This window comes from Brassica rapa, chromosome A02 (assembly GCF_000309985.2).
Source record: "Brassica rapa cultivar Chiifu-401-42 chromosome A02, CAAS_Brap_v3.01, whole genome shotgun sequence".
Taxonomy (NCBI): Eukaryota; Viridiplantae; Streptophyta; class Magnoliopsida; order Brassicales; family Brassicaceae; genus Brassica; species Brassica rapa.
Window position 1 is genome coordinate 3,136,129 of NC_024796.2, and position 26,278 is coordinate 3,162,406.

At 38.5% G+C, this 26,278-nt stretch overlaps 4 protein-coding genes across 6 annotated transcripts; 3 read left to right on the forward strand and 1 right to left on the reverse strand.

Annotated features, from left to right (window-relative positions):
• Positions 1-271: 271 nt before the first annotated feature.
• Positions 272-2,945, forward strand: LOC103851244 (glycosyl hydrolase 5 family protein-like). Its single transcript, XM_033285994.1, has 4 exons — positions 272-726; positions 867-1,114; positions 1,261-1,784; positions 1,875-2,945. Exons 1-4 carry the CDS (start codon positions 328-330, stop codon positions 2,273-2,275), a joined length of 1,572 nt encoding a protein of 523 aa, XP_033141885.1. The 5' UTR covers positions 272-327; the 3' UTR covers positions 2,276-2,945.
• On the forward strand, positions 2,430-15,255 carry LOC103851061 (glutathione S-transferase DHAR3, chloroplastic). 3 transcript variants are annotated; one of them, XM_033285992.1, is made up of 6 exons: positions 2,430-2,840; positions 9,362-9,452; positions 9,551-9,694; positions 9,880-9,997; positions 10,106-10,246; positions 10,332-10,642. In XM_033285992.1, the coding sequence occupies exons 1-6, from the start codon at positions 2,654-2,656 to the stop codon at positions 10,416-10,418; spliced, it is 768 nt and encodes a 255-aa protein (XP_033141883.1). In that variant the 5' UTR covers positions 2,430-2,653; the 3' UTR covers positions 10,419-10,642. The 3 variants fall into 3 exon arrangements, with proteins under 3 accessions (XP_033141883.1, XP_033141884.1, XP_009126134.1); XM_033285993.1 differs by having other exon boundaries at positions 2,602-2,846; positions 10,321-15,255; XM_009127886.3 differs by having other exon boundaries at positions 2,602-2,846.
• A 338-nt stretch (positions 15,256-15,593) lies between these two features.
• Positions 15,594-18,072, forward strand: LOC103851062 (glycosyl hydrolase 5 family protein). The gene is made up of 4 exons (XM_033285990.1): positions 15,594-16,174; positions 16,300-16,547; positions 16,690-17,213; positions 17,327-18,072. Exons 1-4 carry the CDS (start codon positions 15,776-15,778, stop codon positions 17,725-17,727), a joined length of 1,572 nt encoding a protein of 523 aa, XP_033141881.1. The 5' UTR covers positions 15,594-15,775; the 3' UTR covers positions 17,728-18,072.
• Positions 18,073-22,010: 3,938 nt separating this feature from the next.
• Positions 22,011-23,013, reverse strand: LOC103851246 (amino acid transporter AVT1H). Its single transcript, XM_009128089.1, has 2 exons — positions 22,857-23,013; positions 22,011-22,624 (listed from the first exon to the last, which is right to left on the reverse strand). Exons 1-2 carry the CDS (start codon positions 23,011-23,013, stop codon positions 22,011-22,013), a joined length of 771 nt encoding a protein of 256 aa, XP_009126337.1.
• Positions 23,014-26,278: the final 3,265 nt, after the last annotated feature.

The window sequence follows — 26,278 nt, forward strand, 5'->3', positions numbered from 1 at the left end:
TTTTATATAATAAGGTAAGTACAGTAACAAATTTTTTCTGTTATATTTATTGTTCTAATAATGTACTATACTAAAGTCTAAATTTTAAAAGAAAATTTACAGCTCAGAATCTGTTCACATCATGATCCGTCCATTGCTGTTTTTTCTTACAGTTAATGCTATTGTTTTATCTTCAATTGTTATCTTTGGTTGGAAAGAAAATAACCTCTAACCATAAACACTTATAATCTGCCAACAACCAGAAACTAAACCAACTTCTTTGCAATATAAGTTGCGATTCAAATTCAAAATAATCATAATCAAAAAAAGGAAACACACAAAAACAAAATGGCGAGATCTATCTATTTGTGCATCTTCTTATTATTCATTACTTGGATTTCAATTCTATCCACAAGCTTTCCGCTCTCCACAAAAACTCGTTGGATCGTAGACGAGAAAGGCCAAAGGGTGAAGCTAGCCTGCGTGAACTGGCCCGCTCATCTCCAGCCCGCTGTGGCTGAAGGTCTAAGCAAACAGCCATTAGACTCCATTTCCAAGAAGATTGTCTCGATGGGATTTAACTGCGTTAGGCTCACTTGGCCTCTTGATTTGATGACTAATGACACACTGGCTCTTAAAATCACGGTCAAACAGTCTTTTGAAAGCTTGAAGTTGTTTGATGATGCTCTTGGGATTCAAACTCACAATCCCAAAATCCTTAATCTTCCCATATTCAATGCATTCCAGGTAACATTTTAATGCTATAGCTAGCATTGGTCTAGCTAGTCAATCCAATAACAAAAACTAACCAAAATTGACCAAACGAAAAAAATGTACTTATTTTAATCGATATAAATATGTTTGTGTTGATTTTATTCTGTAATCAGGAAGTTGTATCGAACCTTGGACAAAACGGATTGATGGTGATACTAGACAACCACTTGACATATCCAGGCTGGTGTTGCAGCGACAACGACCTCGACGCTTTCTTCGGCTACCCTAACTTTGATCCCGTCATTTGGGCCAAGGGCTTGGGAAAGATGGCTACTCTTTTCCGCAATGTCACTAATGTCATTGGCATGAGCCTTAGGAACGAGCCACGTGGTACTAGAGATTACCCTGACCTCTGGTTCAGGTACGCATTTCAAATCATTACCAAATAATGTGTATTTCATTTCAAATCATTACCAAATAATGTGTATTTCATTTCAAATATAAACAACCAATTTCAGTTAAGTACATGCATGCATATTAAATAAACTGTTAATGGTTTACGTGAAGGTTCATGCCAAAAGGAGCAGAAGCAGTGCACGCCGCAAACCCTGAAGTACTAGTCATCCTCTCCGGCATAGACTTCGACACAAACCTCTCTTTCCTTCGTGACCGCTTCTTCAACGTCAGCTTCACCGATAAACTCGTCTTCGAGCAGCATTGGTACAGCTTCTCCCACGAGGGAGGCGCGTGGGTAAAACACAACTCCAACGATATTTGCGCCAAAATCATCGGGGAAGTCAATCATAATGGAGGATTCTTGCTCGACAGAGGCTTTCCTTTGATTTTGAGTGAGTTTGGGACTGACGAGAGAGGCGTTGACGTCAGCGGAAACCGGTATATGAATTGTTTGGTGGCTTGGGCCGCTGAGAAGGATTTGGATTGGGCGGTTTGGGCATTAACCGGAGATTATTATTTGAGAACCGGTACAAAACATATGGTTGAGACTTATGGCGTTTTGGATGCTACTTGGAAAAACGTCAGAAACTCTACTTACTTGCAGAAACTCTCCGGAATTCAACATCCATTTAGAGGTCAGATTCTTTTTTCTTAATAAGATATAGAACTATACAAAAAAATTTAGGACTCAATCTTCTAACATTTATATATATATATATATGCAGGACCCGGTTTACAAGAGAAAAAGCTTGTTTTGCACCCACATACTGGTCTATGTGTCACCACTAACCACTCAGGCAATGTACCAACACTTCGACTTGAACTATGCACTCAATCAGAGTCATCCACCTTCAATCCCAAGGAAGGTATTCTCTGGGTCAATAAAATGTGCGTCGAAACTCCAGATGTTGCTGGACAAAAAGTGAAGCTTGGAGTTGGCAGTAAGTGCTCTAAGTTGGGACAAATCTCAGCTACTAAGATGCATTTGTCGTTTAAGACAAGTAATGGCTTGTTACTATGTCTTGATGTGGATGAACGTGACAACATCATTGTCGCTAACCCTTGCAAGTGTTTGACCAAGGATGCTTCGTGTGATCCAGCGAGCCAGTGGTTCAAAGTTCTTTAAATTCTATATATTTTATTCTGATAAAATGTATTTATAATAATTTTACGGTCAAACATGTTAATCATTAAAATTTAATAAAAAAATCGTGATTGGACAGAAATCGTAAGGAAACCAAAGAAATCAAGTTAGCATACTATTACTATATATGATGATGGGAAAAAAATGTCATCTCCATCTGTACTACTGCTATTAAACCTAAACTGAAGAAACCGAGCCCCAATATGTTTGTTTACGTGGTAACTTCTTCTCTCCACATGTCAGTCAACTTGGCCACCGAGAGTCATGAGTCATGCTTTTAAGTTAGTATACTATTACTATATATGATAAGGTTTAAATTTAAGAACAGAGAAAAGATATAAAAAAACAGAGAGAGAAAAAATGATAAGACTGAGGTTTCAACCAAGCACCGTCGGTGTTTTATCGGCGTCAGTCAACCGCGCCTGGTTAACCAGACGTTACGGTACGAATGAACCGGGATCGACTCGTGGGTTTGGAACGTCGGCGATGGCGGCGAGTCCTTTGGAAATCTGCGTCAAAGCTTCCGTCACTACACCCAACAAGCTTGGTGACTGTTAGCTCTCTCTCCCTCGCTCTTTCTCTTGATAGGAACTTTGAACAGTGAATGACAATTTAAAGCGTGCCAGGGTCCTTAAAGTACGGGGTTTTGAAAGAAAATAGAAAATCAGGCCCTCTATTTATTTTAAAAAAAATTGTATTTAAAAAAAATATATATATTTTACCACTGCATAATGAACAATTAAACAGCAAATATAATAGTTGATAGAAAGAAACATATTTGTCAAAAGAAAAAAAATGGAAAATCTATTTGTCAAAAGAGAAGTTGTAAATAATTAACTCGTTAATCCGGAAAACACTTTAGAAAAAGTATCAATTATCCTCTCTCGCCGATGGCGAACCCCTGGTTCCCTGCCAACAGTGCTTCCGCCTTGTCTCCTCCGCTTCTCACCCCTGGTGATCGTCGCTTCCTCGCGCCCCCCCCGACCCTCCTGACCCTGACCCTGATAACCCTCTCTCTCTTGCTCGTTTCCCCCCCCTTAACTCCCCCAGCTCTCTTACTTCTAAATCCTCAAAAACTTCTCGTACTCTGTTGCAATCTTGTTCAGTTACAGCATCAAAGAGTTCGAGCGTACCACCAACTGAATCCTTCAACGGAAAAACCTCAACTTCAGCAATTTCAGATCCTGTTCTTCCTAGATCTGGGAACACTGTTCCAAACTTTGATAATTTCAAAATTCTTCCCCCAAAAACTTCATCTCCAATCCATACTAACAGAGCTTCAAACCCCCTCCCTAAGCTTCCCCCTCCTTCTGAAGCCCCACAAAATGCCATTCATAACCCTAAAACTGTCCCTAACCCTAACCCTGTTCCTGTCTTTCAGGTTCCTCCCTTCACTCATGTTCCCCTACAAACTAAGCCGACAAACACTGAAAGCTCGTCTCAGCCCATTCCTCCAATAGCAGAAAGGATCCGAAAATCTGTGGATAAAACACTCCGTAGGCTTGCACCGGTAACTGTCTCGGACTCAGGCCGTCCTCGTGTCCTCATACCGGAGAGTGTGTTTCAGAAGGGTGCGGAGCTGCATAAAGACTTTATCATCTGCTACTTCAACGGTCGTCCTCCGCCATTCAACCATACTCAAAATGTCCTAAACCACTTATGGGGGAAGGGTACTCGTGTAGAGATACATACTAATCCCCACACACGTTCTATGCTAGTAAGAATCCCGTCTGACTATCTAAGACAAAAGATCCTAGAAAAACGTGTATGGTATATTGGAGACTCGATGTTTCAGGCTGTTCAATGGACATCATCGGCTTCCACTGCCTCTCCTCCACTGGAATCCATTCAGATTTGGGCCCACCTCAAAGGCATTCCTTTAAACCTTCGTCACGAGGAAGGTCTAAGCCTGATTGCCGGTCTAGTGGGAGATCCTAAAGAAACGGACGACTTCACACTTAACCTAGTCAGCTTGACTATGTCCCATGTCAAAGTGGCGGTTGATTTGACTAAGCCTTTGCCATCCGTGGTGGAATATACTAGGCAATCAGGAGAAGTGGTGGAGGTGTTAGTCACATACCCATGGGTGCCACCTACATGCTCCCATTGCAATGAACTTGGTCACATCATGAAGAATTGTCTCCAACAGCCTCCTCCAAAGCAGAACCCTCCTCGCCGTCAGGGTAAAGAAGTTGAAACAAATGATACGGCCCCTAAGTCGCAGAGAACTTCAAAATCTGATAGGCTTAATCCTGCCTCTGGACCAAAGAAGGTGGCTGAAAGTTCCTCCTCTGTTCCTCCTGAGAAGTCTTCTGCAGCTTCTTATACTCCACATAAGTCTCCTGCAGCCTCTCCTACTCCACAGAAACCCCCTTCTCCCCTCCATGAGCCCCCTGTCTCTACCCCTACGTGTTTGCCTCCTGCTGTTACCCCCTTGCCCTTAATTGTTCAACCACCAAAAAAGTCCCACCCTCCCCCACCAAATGATCCACCTTCAGCTACTGTCCAGCCTCTTTCCCTTTTGTTTCCCCCACCTCTCCTCCTGAACAACCAAAGAAAAGACCTCGCCCTTGCAGCTCTCAGCCCTTCCCTTCCTTTACTGACCAATTAAATTTTTTCTCCCTCCCCAAATCTCCTATTAGGCCACCAACCCCCTTGCCTTCTATCTCTTTTCAAACCTCTTTTGGCCCCAACCCTTTTGATGTGTTGTCTACTCATGGTCCTCTTCCTCCAGAAGAGGTCATTGATTAGCATCTATGAATACTAAAATATTTTTTTGGAATGTCCGCGGATTGAATGACCCGGACAAGCATATCCCTTTTTGTCAATGGCTTGCAAGTCATCAGCCATCTTTTGGAATCATTTTGGAATCCCACATCAAGGATCACAACTTAAGTCACCTCATGAGCAAACTTTGTAGAGGCTGGAACTACACTTCCAACCACTCTATGGATGATGATGGTCGTATCATTATCCTCTGGAAAGACTCAGTTGCAGTTCGTGTTCTGCAACAATCAAGGCAAGCAGTTACATGTGAAGTTAAGCTGTTAGGATCACCTCCTTTTATCTACACAGCGATCTATGCCTCAAATGAAAGTGCGGAGAGAACGGACCTGTGGGTTGAACTCCTCAACACTTGCCAAACGTTTTCGCTGGATACTGTCCCATGGATGATGGGGGGTGATTTTAACCAAATAGTTCATCCCTCGGAGCACTCAAATGATGATGTAAACTCCATGACCAGTCGAATGGTTGAGCTTAAGGATTGTATGACTCAAATGGGTCTATATGATCTCCGATATCAAGGTCCTGTCTTCACTTGGATGAACAAGCAGCCTGAGTCTCCCGTAGCTAAAAAGCTTGATCGCCTTCTCATCAACAGCCAACTCCTTAACCTCTTTCCAAACTGCTCATCTTTTTTCCTACCCGCCCTCACGTCCGACCACTGTCCCTGTCTCCTTGATCTGGCCTATAAAACCCCTTCCCATGGTACCCGTCCATTTAAATTCTTCAACTATCTAACCAAACACCCAGACTTTCTTCAGGTGGTAAATGAAGCCTGGACACAAGCCGGAAGCATTGCTTGGAACCTTACAGCGTTTTGCTGGAAACAGAAACAGATAAAGAGAGAGTTAAAAACACTAAACAGAGAGAATTTTTCACAAATACAAAAGAGAGTGAGTGAGGCTAACCAGTTGTTGCAAGATGTGCAGGTACAGGTGATGCAATCCCCGACGCAGCAGTTGTTTGAACTTGAGAAACAAGCCTTGGAAAGATGGAACTTCCTGCGTATGATAGAGGAGAGCTATTTTAAGCAAAGATCTCGCATAAATTGGCTTAAAGAAGGTGATCAGAATACCACCTACTTCTATCGGATCGTTCAGACTCGCCTCAGCTATAACACCATCCGATCCTTCATCCTCCCATCAGGCGTCGTTCTCTCAGACCCTTTGGATATGAGCTCTCATGCTATTCATCACTTCACTAAGATCCTAGGTCCTACGCCTCTTTTGCCTCTGACAATTTTCTCAACTAGAGAATGGTTCCAGGAGCTTTCTCCCTTCCGTTGCTCTCTGCCCCAAGGCCAGCTTATGATCTCTATCCCCTCTAACGATGAGATCACCTCTGTTCTCCACAGGCTCAATCCTAACAAGGCCCCGGGACCTGACGGTTTGACCTCAGGATTCTATAAGGCAGCATGGAGTGTTATTGGCCCAGAAGTTGTCTCATCCATTCGCCACTTCTTCAACTCTTCCTTCATGCCATTGGCTACAAACTCAACTATCCTCTCACTGGTTCCAAAACATACAGGCGCCTCCATGATCACAGATTACCGGCCGATCTCGTGCCTTAACACCCTATACAAGGTGGTCTCCCGGTTGCTTGTGAAGAGACTAAAACCAATTCTCACTCCTCTCATCGTACCTAACCAAACGGCATTTGTAAGAGGAAGGCTGTTAGTGGAGAATACTTCATTGGCAGGAGAACTGATTAATGGTTACCACAAAACTAATGGCCAGAAACGCATCACTATAAAGGTTGATATTGCGAAAGCATTTGATACCTTGTCATGGACCTTCCTCTTCTCTTGCCTTGAGGGTTTGAACTTGCCATCTGTCTTCATCTCTTGGCTGCGGGCTTGTGTGTGCACAACTAGCTTCACGGTCGGATACAATGGTGCGATCAACGGATACTTCAAAGGAACACGGGGCCTGCGCCAGGGGGACCCTTTGTCGCCCTACCTCTTTGTCATAGCACTCAATAACTTATCATTGATGTTGAAGAAAGCTGCGCAGGATAGGAAGTTTGGTTACCATCTCAAATGCTCAACTACTAAAATGACCCACTTGTGTTTTGCAGATGACTTACTTATTTTTGTAGATGGGAATATTGAGTCTGTCCAAGCAGTGCTCCAGGTTCTTCGAGAATTTGAATTGCGATCGGGACTGGCGGTAAGTGTGCATAAAACGACCTTCTTTGCCTCGGGTCTCACCGCTGACGAAGCTAACACGATCCAGTTCTCCACGGGTATGCCTCTCGGTTCTCTCCCTGTTCGCTACTTAGGTGTCCCTCTCGTCACTAAGAAGCTGACTCTACTGAACTGCGAAGTCCTCCTCCAGCAGATAAAAAGTAAATTTTCTTCGTGGAGCTCCAAATCACTTTCATTCGCAGGAAGACTTTTGCTCATCAAAACAGTCATAGCAGGCATAAACACGTTCTGGTGCTCCACCTTCATCCTACCGAAGGCTTGTGTCAATCGTATCAACTCCTTGTGCGGTGTTTTCCTCTGGAAAGGCAATGTAGAAAGTCATCATACTGCAAGAGTTTCTTGGGCAGTGGTTACAAAACCAAAGGAAGAAGGAGGATTAGGGATTAAGGACTTATCTACATGGAACAAGGCTTGCTGTCTCAAACTCATATGGCTCCTCTTCTTCCAATCGGGGTCAATATGGGTAGCTTGGTTTGTTGCGGAAGTGCTGCAAGGTAACCTCAGCAACCTATGGACAACAATGCCAAATAGGAGGTTCTCTTGGCAAGTCAATAAACTACTGAAGCTGAGCCCTTTGCTTTATCAGTGGATCAAATTGCGAGTCTCCAATGGAATTAACTGTCGATTTTGGACTGATAACTGGTCTTCTCTTGGCAGTATGAGGCAGTATCTCCAACTAGGAAACACTTCACTAGGGATTTCAGAGCAGGCAACTCTGGCTACCCTCTACACTAATGGTGGTTGGCAGATACCCCCTGCTCGCTCTGAGACACAAGTTCAGGTTCACGCCATTCTCACTACTCTGCACCTAAACGAAGAAGATGATTATTATGTCTGGGAGATTGAAGGAAAGACTACAACAAAATACTCAATTGGGCAAGTGTATGATCACCTGAGGATTCATGAAGCTTCAGTTCCTTGGCACCAAACGGTCTGGAACAAGGGAGGGATCCCGAGGCATAGCTTTCTCTCTTGGCTACTAGTGCTGAACAGGTGCCCGACTAGGGACAGAATCATAGGTTGGGGCCTTCCTACCTCACCCCTCTGTCTGCTCTGTAATCTGCAATGTGAAAGTCGAAACCACCTTTTCTTTGAATGTCCTTACACCTGGAGTATCTGGAGTGTCCTTTTCCGGCGGTGTGGATTTCAACCGGAAAGAGACTGGACTAGAGTACTGGAGCAGCTTCAACGTCAAAACCGAAGATCTCCGATTGGTATCCTCTCCCTACTTTGCTGGCAATCTTGTCTCTACTGGTCTTGGTCTGAAAGAAATACAAGATTGCACCTGAACGTTTTCCGTTCACCTGATTCGCTTATCAAACGTATTGATAGGCAAATTAGGGACAGGATTCTCTCTCTCCGAAGTGCTAACCCCTCATCTTCCTCGGTCATGATGCAGCAATGGCTGTCCTGATTCTGTTGTTGTTTTCTGATCGCTAGCTCCACCACCCCTTTTGCCTCACCGTCACGTCTTTTTTCTCTTCACCGTCACGACTACGGAGTGCGTCTCCTCCTCTTCCCGTTAATTCCTATGCTTCCTAGTGGGCCTTAGTTTGATATTAACTTATGATTCTTGATTGGGTTGTGTTTGTTGTCTGGGCTGGGCTCTTGCAAGAAAAAACTGAAGCTTTTCAGCTTGTAAACTTTTATTTTCTCCTTTACGTTTTTAATATGAAAAATCAGTTGCAAAAAAAAAAAAAAGAGAAGTTGTATTTTATTATTTTGATGTATTTTAAAATGTTTAGATTTTGTTATATGTATTCGTTATTATTAATTGGGCTAGAAAACAAATTAATTATATAAAATATATTAATTTTTATTTCATGTGGAGGTCTGCAAAATTGGGGGTCTGAGACCAAGGGTTGCACTGAGTTTGGTCCAGGGCGGCTCTTTTTCGTGTTAACTCAGCTGGTGCTTACTGCTTAGATTGTTTCTTTGTTTAAAAATCTAAAACTATATTCAGAACATATATGAAAATGCAAAAACTTGATTGCTTTTTTTTTTGGGACTGTTTTCATGTCTTGTTTTGAGGGTTGTTTTGACTTCATGAGTTGTTATATGCATAATGTTGTTGACAGGCCCTTTTTGCCAAAGGGTGTTGCTGACTATGGAGGAGAAGCATGTACCTTATGACATGAAATTGGTGGATTTGATTAACAAGCCAGAGTGGTGAATGCTTAGGATCTCCTTTATGTTTTTGAAGTTCACATGATTCTGGCTGTGGCTTCCTTTTCTCAGTGTGTTGTGTTATTGTTTAATGTTTATAGGTTCTTGAAAATTAGTCCAGAAGGTAAAGTCCCTCTGGTAAAGTTTAATGAGAAATGGGTTCTGGATTCGAATGTTATAACACAATCTTTGGAAGAGAAGTACCCTGAGCCTCCTCTAACAACCCCACCAGAAAAGGCTTCAGTGTTAGCATTCTTCAGTTTTTTTTCCTTGGTCTTTTAGTGTTGTGTACTTTTTGTTTTGGTTAAATAGTGTTGTGTACTTCTTATTATGCAATTAACCTAGCTAATAGAGTTTTTTTTTTGTAACTCAACCTAATAGAGTTCTTGGTTGAAAAAGTTTTCATGTGGACGTTTATTTATGTCTGCAGTGGGTCGAAGATCTTCTCCACATTTATCGGCTTTCTCAAGAGCAAAGATCAAGGAGATGGCACTGAGCAAGCTTTATTGAATGAGCTTAGTACATTCAACGATTATCTCAAAGAAAATGTAAGCTCTTTCGGTCTTGATCTCTTCCATAACTTAGTCTTTGATTATGTGTTTACATATTTGAATACTTTTTATGGATACGTATATATTTCTTCCTTACTCTTGAAGGGACCTTTCATAAATGGGGAGAAGATTTCAGCAGTGGATTTGTCCTTAGGACCAAAGTTACACCACATGAAGATCGCATTGGGGCATTACAAGGATTGGTCTGTTCCAGATTCACTTTCTTTCCTTAAATCCTACATGGAGGTAACTGTCTTTTAGAACAAGCCAATTCCTTAGATGACGTTCTCTGTTTCAGTTTAACTAATAACCACATGAAGATGATTTACAGAATGTTTTCTCGAGGGAATCATTCTCGAAAACACAAGCTCAAGCAGAGGATGTAATTGCTGGTTGGAGACCGAAGGTGATGGCCTGATGGGTTGGAAAGTAAGAGATGTAGATGGTGGCCTCTTCTACTAAATGTAAAAACAAGTAATAAATAAAACCTTCTTCAAATGTTACCAATAAATTAATATCTCTGCTAACTATTACTGTGAGCAAAACTATTTACCGCCAGCACACTAGACCAGAAGAAAAGCAACAATTACAGTGAACAGTGAAAAATTTATTGTTATATGCAAATGAAGATTACCGTCGCCATCTGCTAAATATTACCAACGCATGTTAAGCTCTAATCTCTAAGGTTTTCTCTGAGAATTCCCTTCTGGAATTATGTACTGTACTACTAGTTTGGTACGTCTGGATTTTTCTATAAACAACTTTTCTGGAGCTTTACCATCCAACATGGCCTCCTTGGGTTTACTTCTTACAACTCTTGACCTCTCTATCTTACAATCAATTCTCAGGTGAAATCCCAGCTTGTTTATCAAATATTAACTTCCTGAACATTCTTAGGCTTCATCATAACCAGTTTATTGGCAACACCAGTCCAGAGGACAAACCATCCAATCAGGCATAGAGTTTAAAAGAGTACATTTTGTTTTAGTTTTTTCATAGTTTGTTAGTGTTTATATGTAAATATAGTTTATAATTCTTTTGTGACAAAAAGAGTTTATAATTGTTTTAATAGTATAACATTTGTAAGAATCTTTATCTTTGTTTATAGAACTTTTACCAATAAATATATTGAATAAGTGTATTGCTAAATATAATAATTTAAAAATGTGAAAATTGTTGCAAACAAATTATTTATTAAAATTATATTGAGTACATAGAAATATTTAGATAATTAAAACTGATTAATATTACTATATAATTAATTTGATAATTATGTTTACCAATCACTAATAAAATTTAGTTATTTTAAAAGTTTTAATGTGATTTAAATTTTTTTATATATACTATGATATTAGATGAAACATACAAAAACATGTTGATATTAGATGAATAATTTCTTGTTTGAAACATACGCTGTACATACCTAATTTGGGAGAGTCGGATTGTGGCTTACAACTAATAATTTAATATATGGGCCCTTAATGTACATATGCAGCAATATTAATAAACGATCATATATTTGAGAAAAGCATGATTTGTAACATGCTTTGATCTCAATTCAACATGACTTTAATTATCCCATACACAATAATATAGTTGTAGTATTATGTTAAAAGTTTTTGGGTAATATGCTAACCAGTATTACGTTAAATTTGTTATTACCTTTTTTGGTGATAAGTATCTAAATCGGCTAATTGTTCTCGGATAGCACCCGCCCCAGTATAAATTTCTCGATTTTGAAATAACTGATAACAGAACACAGATCAATTAAGATTTGCAGTATCAAAAGATGTGGTTATTTTGTTTTCTTTTTATACAATAATACAAGTAGAGACACCTAATTTTACTGTTATGTGCAACATAAGTCTTTTAGGTCTCGTAAAGTAATTGAAAATTCTCTAATAATTTACAGCTCAGAGTCTGTTAATATCATGATCCGTCAATTGCTGTTTCTTTTTCTTATAGTTAACTAGTGGTATTCCGGCGCTACGCGCCGGGTTCATATGTTTTTTCTGAAATGAATTTACAATTTACTTTATGGTTTTAGTAAAGAAAATATGTTCAAAAATATGAATATGAAAATATGTTGAAAGTGAATGATATCCATTTGATAGTGGTTAGCGACCGTAATGTATTATTTGTTTTGAAGTTGATTAGTTCAAAGAGGAATATCATAAGTGGTTGTGACTTATCGATTTGATAAAAATAGAATAAAAAACCGATAGTCCTAACAAAGTTAATTTAATTGGAATTTGAACATAAAGTAAAATTGATGTTTTATTTACAGAACATACTTGTACTCTTTAGTACCATGTTGACAGTATATGGAAGAAACATTTGAAGTTCTATTTTAGTGACTAATTTGAATTAAAACGTGTGTAATAAGCATAGGTGCTACCAGCGGGAAAGAAATGTTGTCAAAATGTTGATGTTTATATTTTTGTACGCCGTTTGATTTGAGCGGCCTTGACTAAAACTGTTGATGATTTCGTAATATTATAGATGTTGCCCCTCGAATATTGGCTAGCACATGCGATGATATTTTCTTTGATTTTAAGAAGTTTTTTTAATGATTGATAGTTGATGATTTGAATTCATTTTTTGAATTTTAATGAAGATAGCGATATTGAATTGGTATTACCACTTTACCAGTGACTAATTATGCTAAAACATTATAAGTAAATTCTGAATTGCTAAATTTTATTATTTGTTAAGGTGGACCCATTAAGTCTAAAAATGATATTTTTCCAACTCAACTCATTAGGGTAGACTGTGTAAAGTCTTAAACATTCTTAAAATTTTTCTTAAAAAATTCATTTATACATTGAGACAGAAAGAAGGTAAATAATGTTAATTCTAAAAATTATTGTGTAACTCTTATGAAGATTGCATCATGCTGTAATTTTCCTTACTTGTAATTAATGTAATTTTGCTAAGTTAGAAATTTATCTGATATATTAGTTAAGGGAATCTTTTATAATAATTCTGAAATGACAAAGACGTAAATTATCAATCAAATTATTAAATTATATTATTTTATTCAGCTGATTAGACCATTATAATAACACAAAATTAATTTTTATTTCTTAGTACTATATAAATAAATTGATTACATATTCATATATAATCATATAGACATATTATAATGTTACATTTCCTTAATGCGTTGGAATTTTACACATAAGTCTTAGAATCAATACTCAAATTTTCTTAGTAATTAAAATTAATCTATACACTTCAATTTAACTGGGAGGGAGACATAGCCAACACCAATATACATCACATTCCCCCCTGATTGTATAATTCCTAATACTTCCTAGAACTTGTACTCAGACCGGGGCGACTTGGTAGGATGACTCCACCTTTCACGGCCATCTCCTTTGTATTCGCCACCTTTCAGGAGTAGTAGCGTCAAGAATTTGCATGGACAAAGCCATCTCAGGCGATTAGTCATGTATGCTAAGTGCTAACCAGCTGATATACTATTTTATATTGAAAAATGTGAATAATATTGGAACAAATTACTTCTTTTTGTATGTGTGTGTCCTGTAACCAATAGCTTTCAGAATTTGGAGTTTGTATCATAAGAAATGAAGTGAAGATAATAGAAGATCCATGAGACCATCCCAGACATTTGGGATGAATTGATCACCAAGTTAAGTGTCTGACACTGTGTGTTAAACCAGCAAGTGATGGTTGCTCCACTGGTGTTGCATGATTATGGTTAAACTCTTATTCAAATGTATATTTCTCTTATTTTTGTTTCTTTAAACCTTGAGGCCTCTCATGTAGTTCACTACGTTTGGGTTACCTAAATAGTTAGTAAACTAAACTAACATTGGTGCACTTGGATTTTACATTTAATTCCCACATAACTTTTAGATCCATTTGTAAGGCTCATTAAGACTGTCCAATTGACAAGCAGCCACAAAGTTTTGTAACCAACAAAAATCGTGTGTTACATAAAATGCTCAGGCAATCCCTAAAGCCTTAGAACATCAAAGTCGCACTAACTCAAAAACTTAATCGGCATCTACGTCTATAGTATCTGAAGACTAATTTGAGTTTTTAAGCGTTTCTCCTGCTCTCTGTAAACGTAGAGGAACTCAGCGGGTGCTCATAAACTCACCAGGTTAAACACCAGAAAGAAAAAAACAGGTCGAGAAGGTAGCCTTGATTTACATCATTTCCATTCAACAGTACTGGAATCAGTTCTCATCTCTTTAGTTCACCTTATACTTTCCAGTTTGACATTAGGAAACTACAGACTCACAAATCCAAATGCACAGCTGAAACATTTAATCACACTGTCAACTCTCTTAAGAGATTGTCTACTAAGGATTCCCAAAAAATCTTTCTGCAAAAGTTGTGGAGTACCCTGCTACATATGTAAGAGGTGAAGGTATGGTTTCAGTTTCTGTATCATAAATATAAAAAAAACTTGATGAATTGTATGCATCCATCTCTTGCAAATGAGAAGAATTTTGAGTCAAAAAGCTTTGTCTTCCAAGATAATTTGAAAACCATTTCTCTTCTCTCTCATCAAACGCAGAGCCAGACCATTCCGCATCGACACACCTTTTGCCACAGAACTCGGTTTAGACAATAGAATCTTTAACAGACTCATACCAGGAGCTATTACCACTGCAAAATGAAAGAATCAAGACAACAATTCAAGTCTCGTCTCGGACAAAAGTTTATGTTATTACTAACAGAATATATTTATACCCAAATATAAGTCTTTTGGCTCCCAAATCCCAATCTTTCAAGATGGAGTGGTAAGAGAAAGAGAAATTAGGAAGATGGTTGAGTGTATGAGTTTAGTCCACGTAAACAATATTTGTAAAACACACAGAAACAAACCATTATTTTTGTCTGACTGTGGTTGTATGATTAAGGAGGACGTCGATGGACTGGTGCCGGGAAATAAACCGTAAATGTAGATCCACCGTACTGCTCTGTTTTCTGTCTCTTTAACACAACCTCGATAGATGTTGCCTCTGTTCTGGTCTTCTCCTCCGTTTTCCAATCTCTTCCTCCACCTTCAGTTTTTGTCGTCGCGGGAACTTGTCTGAATCTAGCATGTCCAGTTTTAGATCTACCGAGAAGAGATATAACCTTGACAACGTCAGTGACCGCCGTTATCTAAGAGGCTGAGCTTTATATAGAAGACCTTCCACCGGTTAGATATGAAGAGGTTGAGCTGGAATTAATGCTACGGAGTGGGGCGAGTGAGATGAAACATGTTAATGGTCGGATCAAAGAAGTAAATAAATGGAAACGGAAGGCGTTACAGAAAGTGAATCGGCGACTGCTTCATCGGAATGAAAAGAGCTCAGACCAAATAACCTACACTAAGTTTTGTGCTTAGAGAAAAAAAAACAATTGGGCTAGGACAAAATAACCTAATATAAGCCCAAATAGAAATTACTTTGGGAATAAACTATACGAAGCTCATAATGGTTGCGAAAGGATTATTGAGAACAGAAAAAAAATTGGTTTGTAGGTTTTTTTTAAGTGCCAGGTGTCTAAAAAAGCCCCTATGTTAATGATGATGTGGATGGCCTAAGGAGAGAGACAACTCTCCTTTATTATTATAGATGCTGTTGTTTTATCTTGATTGTTTTCTTTTGGTTGGAAAAAAAAAAACTCTAACTATAACACGTATAATCTGCCAACAACCAGAAACCAATTAAACCAACTTCTTTGCTATATAAATTGCGAATCAAATTCAAAATAATCAAAATAAAAACCAAAGAAACACACAAAAACAAAATGGCTAGATCTTTCTATTTGTGTATCTTCTTATTATTCATTACTTGGATTCCAATTATATCAACAAGCTTTCCGCTCTCAACAAACACTCGATGGATCGTGGACGAGAAAGGCCAAAGGGTAAAGCTAGCCTGCGTGAACTGGCCCGCTCATCTCCAGCCCGCTGTGGCTGAAGGGCTAAGCAAACAACCATTAGACTCCATCTCCAAGAAGATTGTCTCAATGGGATTTAACTGTGTTAGACTCACTTGGCCTCTTGATTTGATGACTAATGACACACTGGCTCTTAAAATCACGGTCAAACAGTCATTTGAAAGCTTGAACTTGTTTGATGATGCTCTTGGGATTCAAACTCACAATCCCAAAATCTTTAATCTTCCCATATTCAATGCATTCCAGGTAACATTTTAATGAGCATTGGTCTAGTTGATCCAATAACAAAAACTAACCAAAATTTACAATTCCAAAAAGAATTATCTCTCTTCTTATGAAGATATGTTTGTTTAAACTTTTTTTTTAATCAGGAAGTGGTTTCGAACCTAGGACAAAACGGGTTGATGGTGATACTAGACAACCACTTGACATATCCAGGCTGGTGTTGCAGCGACAACGACCTCGACGCTTTCTTCGGCTACCCTAACTTTGATCCCGTCATTTGGGCCAAGGGCTTGGGCAAGATGGCTACTCTTTTCCGCAATGTTACCAATGTCATTGGCATGAGCCTTAGGAACGAGCCGCGTGGTACTAGAGATTACCCTGACCTCTGGTTCAGGTACGCATTTCAAATCATTACCAAATAATGTGTATTTCATTTCAAATCATTACCAAATAATGTGTATTTCATTTCAAATATAAACAACCAATTTCAGTTAAGTACATGCATGCATATTAAACTGTTAACGGTTTACGTGAAGGTTCATGCCAAAAGGAGCAGAAGCAGTGCACGCCGCAAACCCTGAAGTATTAGTCATCCTCTCCGGCATAGACTTTGACACAAACCTCTCTTTCCTCCGTGACCGCTTCTTCAACGTCAGCTTCACCGATAAACTCGTCTTCGAGCAGCATTGGTACAGCTTCTCCCACGAGGGAGGCGCGTGGGTAAAACACAACTCCAACGATATTTGCGCCAAAATCATCGGGGAAGTCAATCATAATGGAGGATTCTTGCTCGACAGAGGCTTTCCTTTGATTTTGAGTGAGTTTGGGACTGACGAGAGAGGCGTTGACGTCAGCGGAAACCGGTATATGAATTGTTTGGTGGCTTGGGCCGCTGAGAAGGATTTGGATTGGGCGGTTTGGGCATTAACCGGAGATTATTATTTGAGAACCGGTACAAAACATATGGTTGAGACTTATGGCGTTTTGGATGCTACTTGGAAAAACGTCAGAAACTCTACTTACTTGCAGAAACTCTCCGGAATTCAACATCCATTTAGAGGTCAGATTCTTTTTTTTTTAATAAGATATAGAACTATACAAAAAAATTTAGGATTCAATCTTCTAACACTTATATATATATATATATATATATATATATATATATATATGCAGGACCCGGTTTACAAGAGAAAAAGCTTGTTTTGCACCCACATACTGGCCTATGTGTCACCACTAACCACTCAGGCAATGTACCCACACTTCGACTTGAACTATGCACTAAATCCGAGCCATCGACCTTTAATCCCAAGGAAGGCATTCTCTGGATCAATAAAATGTGCGTTGAAACTCCAGATGTTGCTGGACAAAAGGTGAAGCTTGGAGTTGGCTCTAAGTGCTCTAAGTTGGGACAAATCTCAGCTACTAAGATGCATTTGTCGTTTAAGACAAGTAATGGCTTGTTGCTATGTCTTGATGTGGATGAACGTGACAACAGCATTGTCGCTAACCCTTGCAAGTGTTTGACCAAGGATGCTTCGTGTGATCCAGCGAGCCAGTGGTTCAAAGTTCTTTAAGTTCTATGTAGTTTCTAACTTTTTATTCGGAAGAAAATGTACCTGTTCAAAGCATGTTAATCATTAAACTTTAATAATAAAATTAATGATTGGATAAGGATGTTGTTTCCACATAGTCACATTAATGCGACTAAGACTATCTCTAATATATTTTTTTTATTTTTTTAAAAAAATAGAGAAATTACGTAATAGAAATGAGTTATACTATAATATATTCTTCTAAAATAAGAATTTATATATAGAGTGAAAAATAAGAAAAATATTTTTTTTCTTTTATGATTAGAGAAAAAATAGAAATTGATTAGAGTAATTTTACTTCTAAATTGTATTGCAAAGATAAGAATAGCAACAGATTGGAAATGTTCTAAAATAGAATGGGCGTAAAATTGAAGCAAGCAGCGTCAGTATATTATCGGCGGGCAGGCTTTACCAAACGTTGTGTGGTTCTACTAAACCCAGTGCCTGCTCATCACCAAGGCACTTGCCGTAGGGCCCCAAGTCTAGAGGGGTCCATAAATTTTAGTAAGGTAAACGTTGCTTTTTTAATAAAACAAAATTAATAAATACAAAATTTACAAATCTAACTTTACAGAAACAAAATGATATTTATGATGATCTATACAAATATTCACCAAATTATAATTAACTGATAACATATTAAAATTGATATTAAAAATAGTTACCCGTAAAGTAAGTTCTTTTAGTCATCAATATATTTATCAAACTTTTTCTTTCTCTTCTGAAAGTTGTTCATATTTTCAGTGACATACAATTTCAACATGCAGAATAGTTGATTCTTCAAGTATGTATGACTGTTCCGGTACAATAATGGGGTTGCTATAAGGGCGAGCTATCTCTTTCTCTTGTGTTCGTTGCAATGGAATATTGCGTATGTGCATCTTGAATTGAAAATTGGCTTAAACAATACTATTTTATGTAATTGATTCTTATTATTTTGTTTTTTTTTTTTTTTTTTTTTTTTTTTTTGAACACATCTTATTATTTTGTTTACTATCCCTTTTTCACTACACTTGATCTTGGAAGACAATAATTGATTCTTTTTGTTTGGTTCTTTGATTCTTGCATAAAGTAAGATGATTACACATGCATATTAGATTATCAATTAAGGGTCAGTTTTTTTTTAAGTTTGCCAGGGTCTATAAAGCGTTCGAGCCGGCCCTGACTAAACCGGACATAACATAAAGCTGATTTATAGAAGATACATATATCTTTATACTCTATCCATATCATCAGTGTTCTTTATATATATTATATGTTTGTTGGTTCTTGATTCTTTTTTTATTTTCAGTTTTAAAAACAATGTTTTTCGATCTTTTCTATATAAAGGTTTGCATTTATCATTTATTCCGCTTTTTATAAACTATCAGCAACAACAAACCGCGTTTTAAACCCCACTCAATTTCCATGAACGCGAACGAGCTTATTCACAAGCAACTTGGACGAATCAAACGATCCCAAAACTCCAAGAACGCAACCAAAAACAACAAACACAACATTCGCGGCTCTTGTGAACTTCGACATCCCGTCCCAGCATATCTTCACGTAGAAAGCACATGGTAATATAACGGAGATGGTGACGCTCTGTTATGTTGAGCATATATATCTGTATGATAGAGCCTGGATCCAAAGCCTATAGGCTCCTTGATCCAACAACTCGACGAATAATTGTGAGCCGAGATGTAGTTTTTGATGAAGATCAGAGCTGGAAGTGGAGTGAAACAGAGAAGGTAACAAATACAGAGCCGGAAGTGATAGACTTTGGCTTTAAAGCCATTGAAGGAACAGAACCAGGAGGAGATATAACTAAAGATAGTAAAGATGCCATTGGAGAAAGCGCAGAAAATAATGAAGATATACCAACGATCCCGCGTAGGTCATCACGTCTTACAAAGCTACCAAGCTACCTAGAAGATTATGAGTTATTATGTGAAGTTGATGATGATTATGAGTTGCTATGTGAAATCGAGATTGAGCATATATTAATGCTCGTTGACGAGGAACCTTGGAGCTATGGAGAAGCTAAGGAATTGAAAGTTTGGCGGGATGCCTGTCAAGATGAAATAGAATCGATAGTTAAGAACAACACGTGGTCTTTGGTACATCTTCCTCCGAAGTGTAAAGCTATAGGCCTGAAGTGGGTCTTTAAGGTGAAAAAGAATTCTGATGGAACTATAAACAAATACAAAGCAAGATTAGTGGCTAAAGGATACGTACAAAAACATGGTGTAGATTACGACGAGGTATTTGCACCTGTTGCAAGAATAGAAACTGTGCGACTGATCATTGGAATAGCAGCATCGCGTGGATGGGAACTGCATCACCTCGACGTGAAAACCGCTTTTCTTCACGGTGAGCTAAAGGAAGAGGTCTACGTATCACAACCTGAAGGTTTCATCGTTAAAGGCAGTGAGACCAAAGTTTACAAACTGAGAAAAGCATTATATGGCCTACGACAAGCACCTAGAGCTTGGAATGAAAAGCTTAATCATGTCTTGAAAGGATTAAGTTTTGAGAGATGCCTAAAGGAACCTTCTCTTTATCACAAGAAGAAACAGGGACATCTCTTAGTTGTTGCCGTCTATGTAGATGACCTACTAGTGACTGGCTCGAGTTTGGATATGATACTAGAGTTCAAACGAGACATGGCAACACGTTTCGAGATGAGTGACCTTGGTAAATTGAGCTATTACCTTGGGATTGAAGTAATACAACGAGAAGGAAGTATAGTTTTAAATCAAGAGCGATATGCAACTAAGATTATCGAAGAAGCCGGTATGAAGGGATGTAATGCAGTTCATATTCCAATGGATGCAGGATTGAAGATAAACAAAGCTGAGGACGAGGAAGGTGTTGACGAGAGAGACTATCGGAGAAACATTGGGTGTCTTAGATACCTCATTCATACAAGACCCGATCTGGCTTTTAGTGTTGGGGTCCTGAGCCGTTATATGCACGACCCAAAAGCTTCTCACAAGGCAGCTTTAAAGCAAGTACTCCGTTACTTGCAGGGAACATTAGCATATGGTCTTGTGTTTGAGTCAAAAGCGGAAGAAGGTTTGGTGGGTTACAGTGATAGCAGTTTTAATATCGATCCAGATGATGGTAAGAGCACGACCGGACATATATTTTATCTTGGAGGCAACCCTATAACGTGGTGTTCTAGCAAACAAGAGATTGTTGCTTTATCATCCTGTGAGGCTGAGTTCATGGCAGCCACAGAAACAGCTAAGCAAGCAATATGGCTGCAAGACCTTCTTGGAGAGATTTTTAGTAAGACAAGCGATAACAAAGTGGTAATAAGGATTGATAACAAATCTGCAATAGCCTTAACTAAGAATCCAGTCTTCCACGGCCGCAGTAAACATATACATACAAGGTTTCACTTCATAAGAGAATGTGTTGAGAAGAATCTAGTGAGGGTGGAGCATGTCGCAGGCGTGAAGCAAAAGGCAGATATCCTTACTAAAGCACTTGGGCGAATCAAGTTTAAAGAGATGAGAGATTTGATTGGAATGCAAGATGTGTCAAAAGGAGACTTCAAGATCAAGGGGGAGAATGTTGAAATGAACTTGAAGTAGCTTGGAGTTCAAGCTATCACTTTCCTATTGTGTTGAGGATTAGGAAAGTTAGATATAAGTTGAGAGTTATCTTTAAGAGTAGTTTCCTAATGAGTTTAGGAACTTAGATTGATATATAAGGATATGCAAGAGTGTTGCATAACTTAAGAGTTTGAGGAGCTTTAGTTTTGAGTTATTTTCTAAAGCATTGAGAAGAGTTCTAATAAGAGTTTGTGTTCAAGAGATTTCTGAGATCATAATCGTTGAGTTACGGTTATAGTTTGATAGTTTGATTCAATAGATACATGTATTACAATTGCGATTAAATATTAGTCACTTACAGCATGACAGTTGTAGAATCGTTTCTCATATATTGTGTTATAATCTTACGGGAGCCCTACTCTCACCTTTTCCATTCTTTAATTACTTTTCATTTTTATCCTTAAAAAACTTGTAAGAAATACCCTGATGATCTTAACATGCAAACAATATTCCATAAAAAAATGCAAATAATAGTAGTTCATGTATTTTAATCGGTAGTAATACTTGAATCTAGGATCAGCGAATTTACGGTTTACCAAGTTCATTTTTTGAACATTTAAGGTTGCAAAGTCAAGAATCGAACCCGTTATCTCTTCTTTTCCCAAGTTCTTTCATGCATGTTTTTTTTTCTTTTTCTTCCATACTTGTTTATATGAAAATATGCTAATGTACCTTTGTAAATTTGGAGGGATCTTTCATGGAAGTATACAGATTAGGAAATACGATGTGACCACCGAAGCCGAACAAATAAACTCCCGAAACCGTCGGGATATTCCCTAACCGGAGCACCGGAATCCTCCCATCGTCGATAACGCCTCCAAACACGGCCGTGTAAACCACCGACATAAATATAACAGCTGACATAAAAATCCCACCGGAAGAAAGATACGAGATCGAAGACAAATTTCTTATCCACAGGCTCGGCAAAGCGATAGCCACGGCCACCGCCGTCAGCTTTGCCGCGGGGAAAGAACCGTTGTGGAGGTTGGTGAAGGTGGCGGGAAAAGCTGCGGCGATGTTGTCGTGGAGGGAGATGGTGTAAGAGACTAAAGCCATGAAGATTTCGAGGTAGATGAAGAGTGAGGCAAGGAGGCGGCCGTGGAGGCCGAAGGCGGAGTAGCCGATGTCGGAGTAGGATTTGGACTTGGGGTTGCGGCGGAGACAGTTTCCGAGGATGTGGGAGGTGTAAGTGGTGAGAACTCCGAGGGATATTAGGAGGAAGATTGAGATCCAACCACCACTTTCCACGGCGTATGGCATTGATAGTTGGCCTAGTCCTGTGTCACGGGAAAAGATGACGTCAGAGTTTCTGGCTCATATATATTTTGGAAACTTTGTATTTACTTAACTATCTCTCTTTGGCTAACAAAAAACAAATTATGTTTACATATTTTAGTATTGTGTTTAAAACAAAAATTTAGACTATATATCCTTTTTTATGTTCAAACCATTTAGGCTATTATGGTTAAATATTCGTTCATACCATATAATGTCAAACTACGTACGTACCAATGAGCATACCAACCATGTTGATAACCGAATGAAGAAATGAACTATTCTCAGACGCCTCATGACTCAAACCCAACTCTTTAACCGGGTTTTCGTGGTGACATTCACACACTTTGTTTTCCTCAACACACGCAATACAGACCTTCGTTCCCGACATTGTTCTACTATTAGTTATTGTTTCTTAGATGTGTTAGAGAAAGAGAGGGGGGTGGTGCTATTATTTGTAGTAGAGGAGGATACACTATTTCATTTACACACACAAAAAGAGAGAGAGGATACACTGTACAATGAAGGATTCTAAATTTTATTAATTACAATTTGATACGCTGGGTTTAGTGTTGAGTCTATTCCTTGGCTTCCAATGAAATTGGAAAGTGGGATTTGCTGTTTATTTGATTCTGTATCATATTGGTTAGGAGGAATCATGCCACACATTCGAGAGGAATGTCTATACGTCATTACATTCTTAAGTGAATCAGGACATATATAGCTAGAAAATACTCCTATACTATATACTGTAAATAATAAATAGTATGCACCCTTATTAGAATATTGATATGAAACATGCTTTCATCATATATATTTCATCGGTAATATAGTCAATAGTAATGAAAGACATTTACTAACTAAAGATGCTATATGATACTATGATTGAATTTTTTGAATTATAATATTTGCTTCATTCTTCTAATGGTTAGTCTATATATTAAAAATAATCAAACTGTACACAAGGTCTTGGTTAAGATTTATTGTTATAAAGGTAATTTAAAGAGTTTAGTGACTACATACTCACAAAAGAAGTAGTTCGCCCTAAACGCTCCCAGGCACGGGGCTCGAGGTACACCAAATTTCAATGTCTTCCGGCGCCGGCGACGCGTTTTCCCGCCGGCGCTGGTCTCTCTCGCCGACGCTGTCTTCTGCCTTCATTCCACTGTTTGCTGCTCACTTCAAATTTCAGATGCTACGGAGTCGTAGCCTTTTGCAAACCGAAGAAGGGGATACCCGACGGAGCCTTTGTCGGAGACATAAGCTTCGGCTCCTCGTCTTCAATGTAGTCCTCCCGACGGCTCTTCCTACTTGCTCGGTCTGCTCTCCAGCGATGATTCGAGAGGATTCTCTCGCCACCGTTGTTCTCCGGTTCACGGGAACGTTTCCCGGTGAACTCCACTCTGGCTGTCGACGGAAAATATACTGTCGACCTTAGCCACGTTCTTCAACTTATCATGGAGCTAAGCTCTCAACGCTCAAGCTCTTGCTTTCCATTTCCGGGAAGTGAGACAGCAAAACTACCGCATGTCGCTCCTTTCTACTCATATGGCTCCAGAGTGCAAGGCAACTCAAGCTCAGATCTGAATCTCATAGGAAGATCTTCACCTTCCTCTCCTCCTAGTGAGCTGCCATTTCCCCTTGCGTGCCCCTTCCTCAACGGAGGATCTGCATATCATCACCGAACGTCTCTCTCTACATCTGGGTTCGATGGTCACTCAGCTTGCTCCGGTGAGCTCGTCTCTCCGCCGGTGAGTACCATCTATCTCTCAGTCGACGTCTACTGCACCATCTCCGACCTTCAATTTCGATCAACGACGTCTCGAACTTTGCCGGCGACTGCTTCAGAACCAAAGAGATATGTACCTAAGTGGGCCTGGCCCAATTCTTTTCTCGAAGCTATTAAGGTGATTACCAAGAACCTAAAGCCCATATTTTCAAATCAAAACATGCGATATATAGTTGTGGGTATGGCCTTTTTGGTCATGTTAAAGATGTTCGATGGATTCTTCGAGATCAATAAGCTGAGATTATTACAATATCATCTCTTTTGGAAGAATTTTTATGTGGGTTCACCAACTCTGGTATGGGTTTCATCATCCTCCTCAAACGAAGAGAGTTTTTCACAACTATGCCTCCCTTCTATGAACGGAGATGCTCTCTCGGATTCTCTGCTGAGTCCTTGTTTCAACTTACTCACCGGTTTGTTACTTTGCGTAGCGGTCTGTACGGGGCCAGAAAGTGCAATCGAGACTACTTCGGTTTTTCTCGTTGGTGAGGGTTGTCCCTCAACGTCACTTGTGACTATTTCTCAGCTATCCGACTTTGTTGTAGCTTCTTCGACGCATTCAGACTTTGTTTTGAATTCGCTGTCAACTTCATATGGAGACTTATCCGGTTTGATATCATTTTCCATTTTAGTTTATGATTTGTCTTCAAGAGGATGTCTAATTCCCTCTTTCCTTTGTAGTCCTTGAAGTTAAGTTTTAATGAAAGTTGTGTTTCAAAAAAAGAGTTTAGTGACTATCGTCGTTGAGAGCAACCCATGACCCATTAATGTAGATGAAGAATTCTAAAAATAATCAAACTGTAGATGAAGAATTATAATAATCATCTCCAATAGCTTATTCTATTTTCTTATAAATAGAATAATTTTATAATAAAATTGTATTTTGTTCCAATGGTATTTTGTCTTAAGAGTGAAAAATATAATGTGATGAACAAAAAATAATTGAATTATTTTATATATAAAGTAAACTTATCTTTTCTCTATTATAGAGTGGAAGATAGAATATCATTAAAACATTTTACTCCAAATTTTATTTTAAAGTGAAAATAGAACAGAGTTGGAGCTATCCTAATACATGTTAATTCATAATTGTATATGATGATGAGTGGTTTTGGCATATATTTTCTATTATAATATAATATTAGGACGTTATTTTCAAACCTTATACTATATTCTTTTTCAAAATGATAATATGTACCAGAAAGATGTTAAGATTGAATCTGATTGTGTTCCAACTTCATGAATTTGATTCAAAACCTGTCGAGTATCAATCGAAAGAGAAGATAGACCCCACGAATATCTCTCTTTATGTCCCTAAGATTTTTTAAATAATATATACTTACGTGATCAATTAGAAGCATCAAATGTATATAGTATAATAATATGTCCATGGGAAATGTCTCAACTGTATCACTTACAAACTTGCATATGATGAGTATAAGTGATAAAAGGGAATAATAAATGAGAACGCTGAGGAAGAAGTGAAAACCTCGTGAATCACAATATGATATGCTATGTTTTATGTGATGCATGACATGTATTACACAAACTATAATTGTACGAGGAAGAATATTTTAATTAGGTTATTTTAAGTAGTTAATAAACTTTGTTCTCGTGACGTGTGTATACGCTTACGTGAGACAAAGAAACAACAAAAAGGTGAAGAGATTTTTCTTGTTAACTTGGGAAATAGTGGTTTCCAATTTAGGGATAATAGTTTGTGTACTAATATAAGTATTAACCCCCCAAAAAAAATCTAAGTTCTTAACATTTACACACAAAAAAAAAAATCTAAGTATTAACCCAAAGTTTTAAAATAGTACCATATGGGCCATTTCTATGTGTTCACATCAGCTAAAGAAAACTA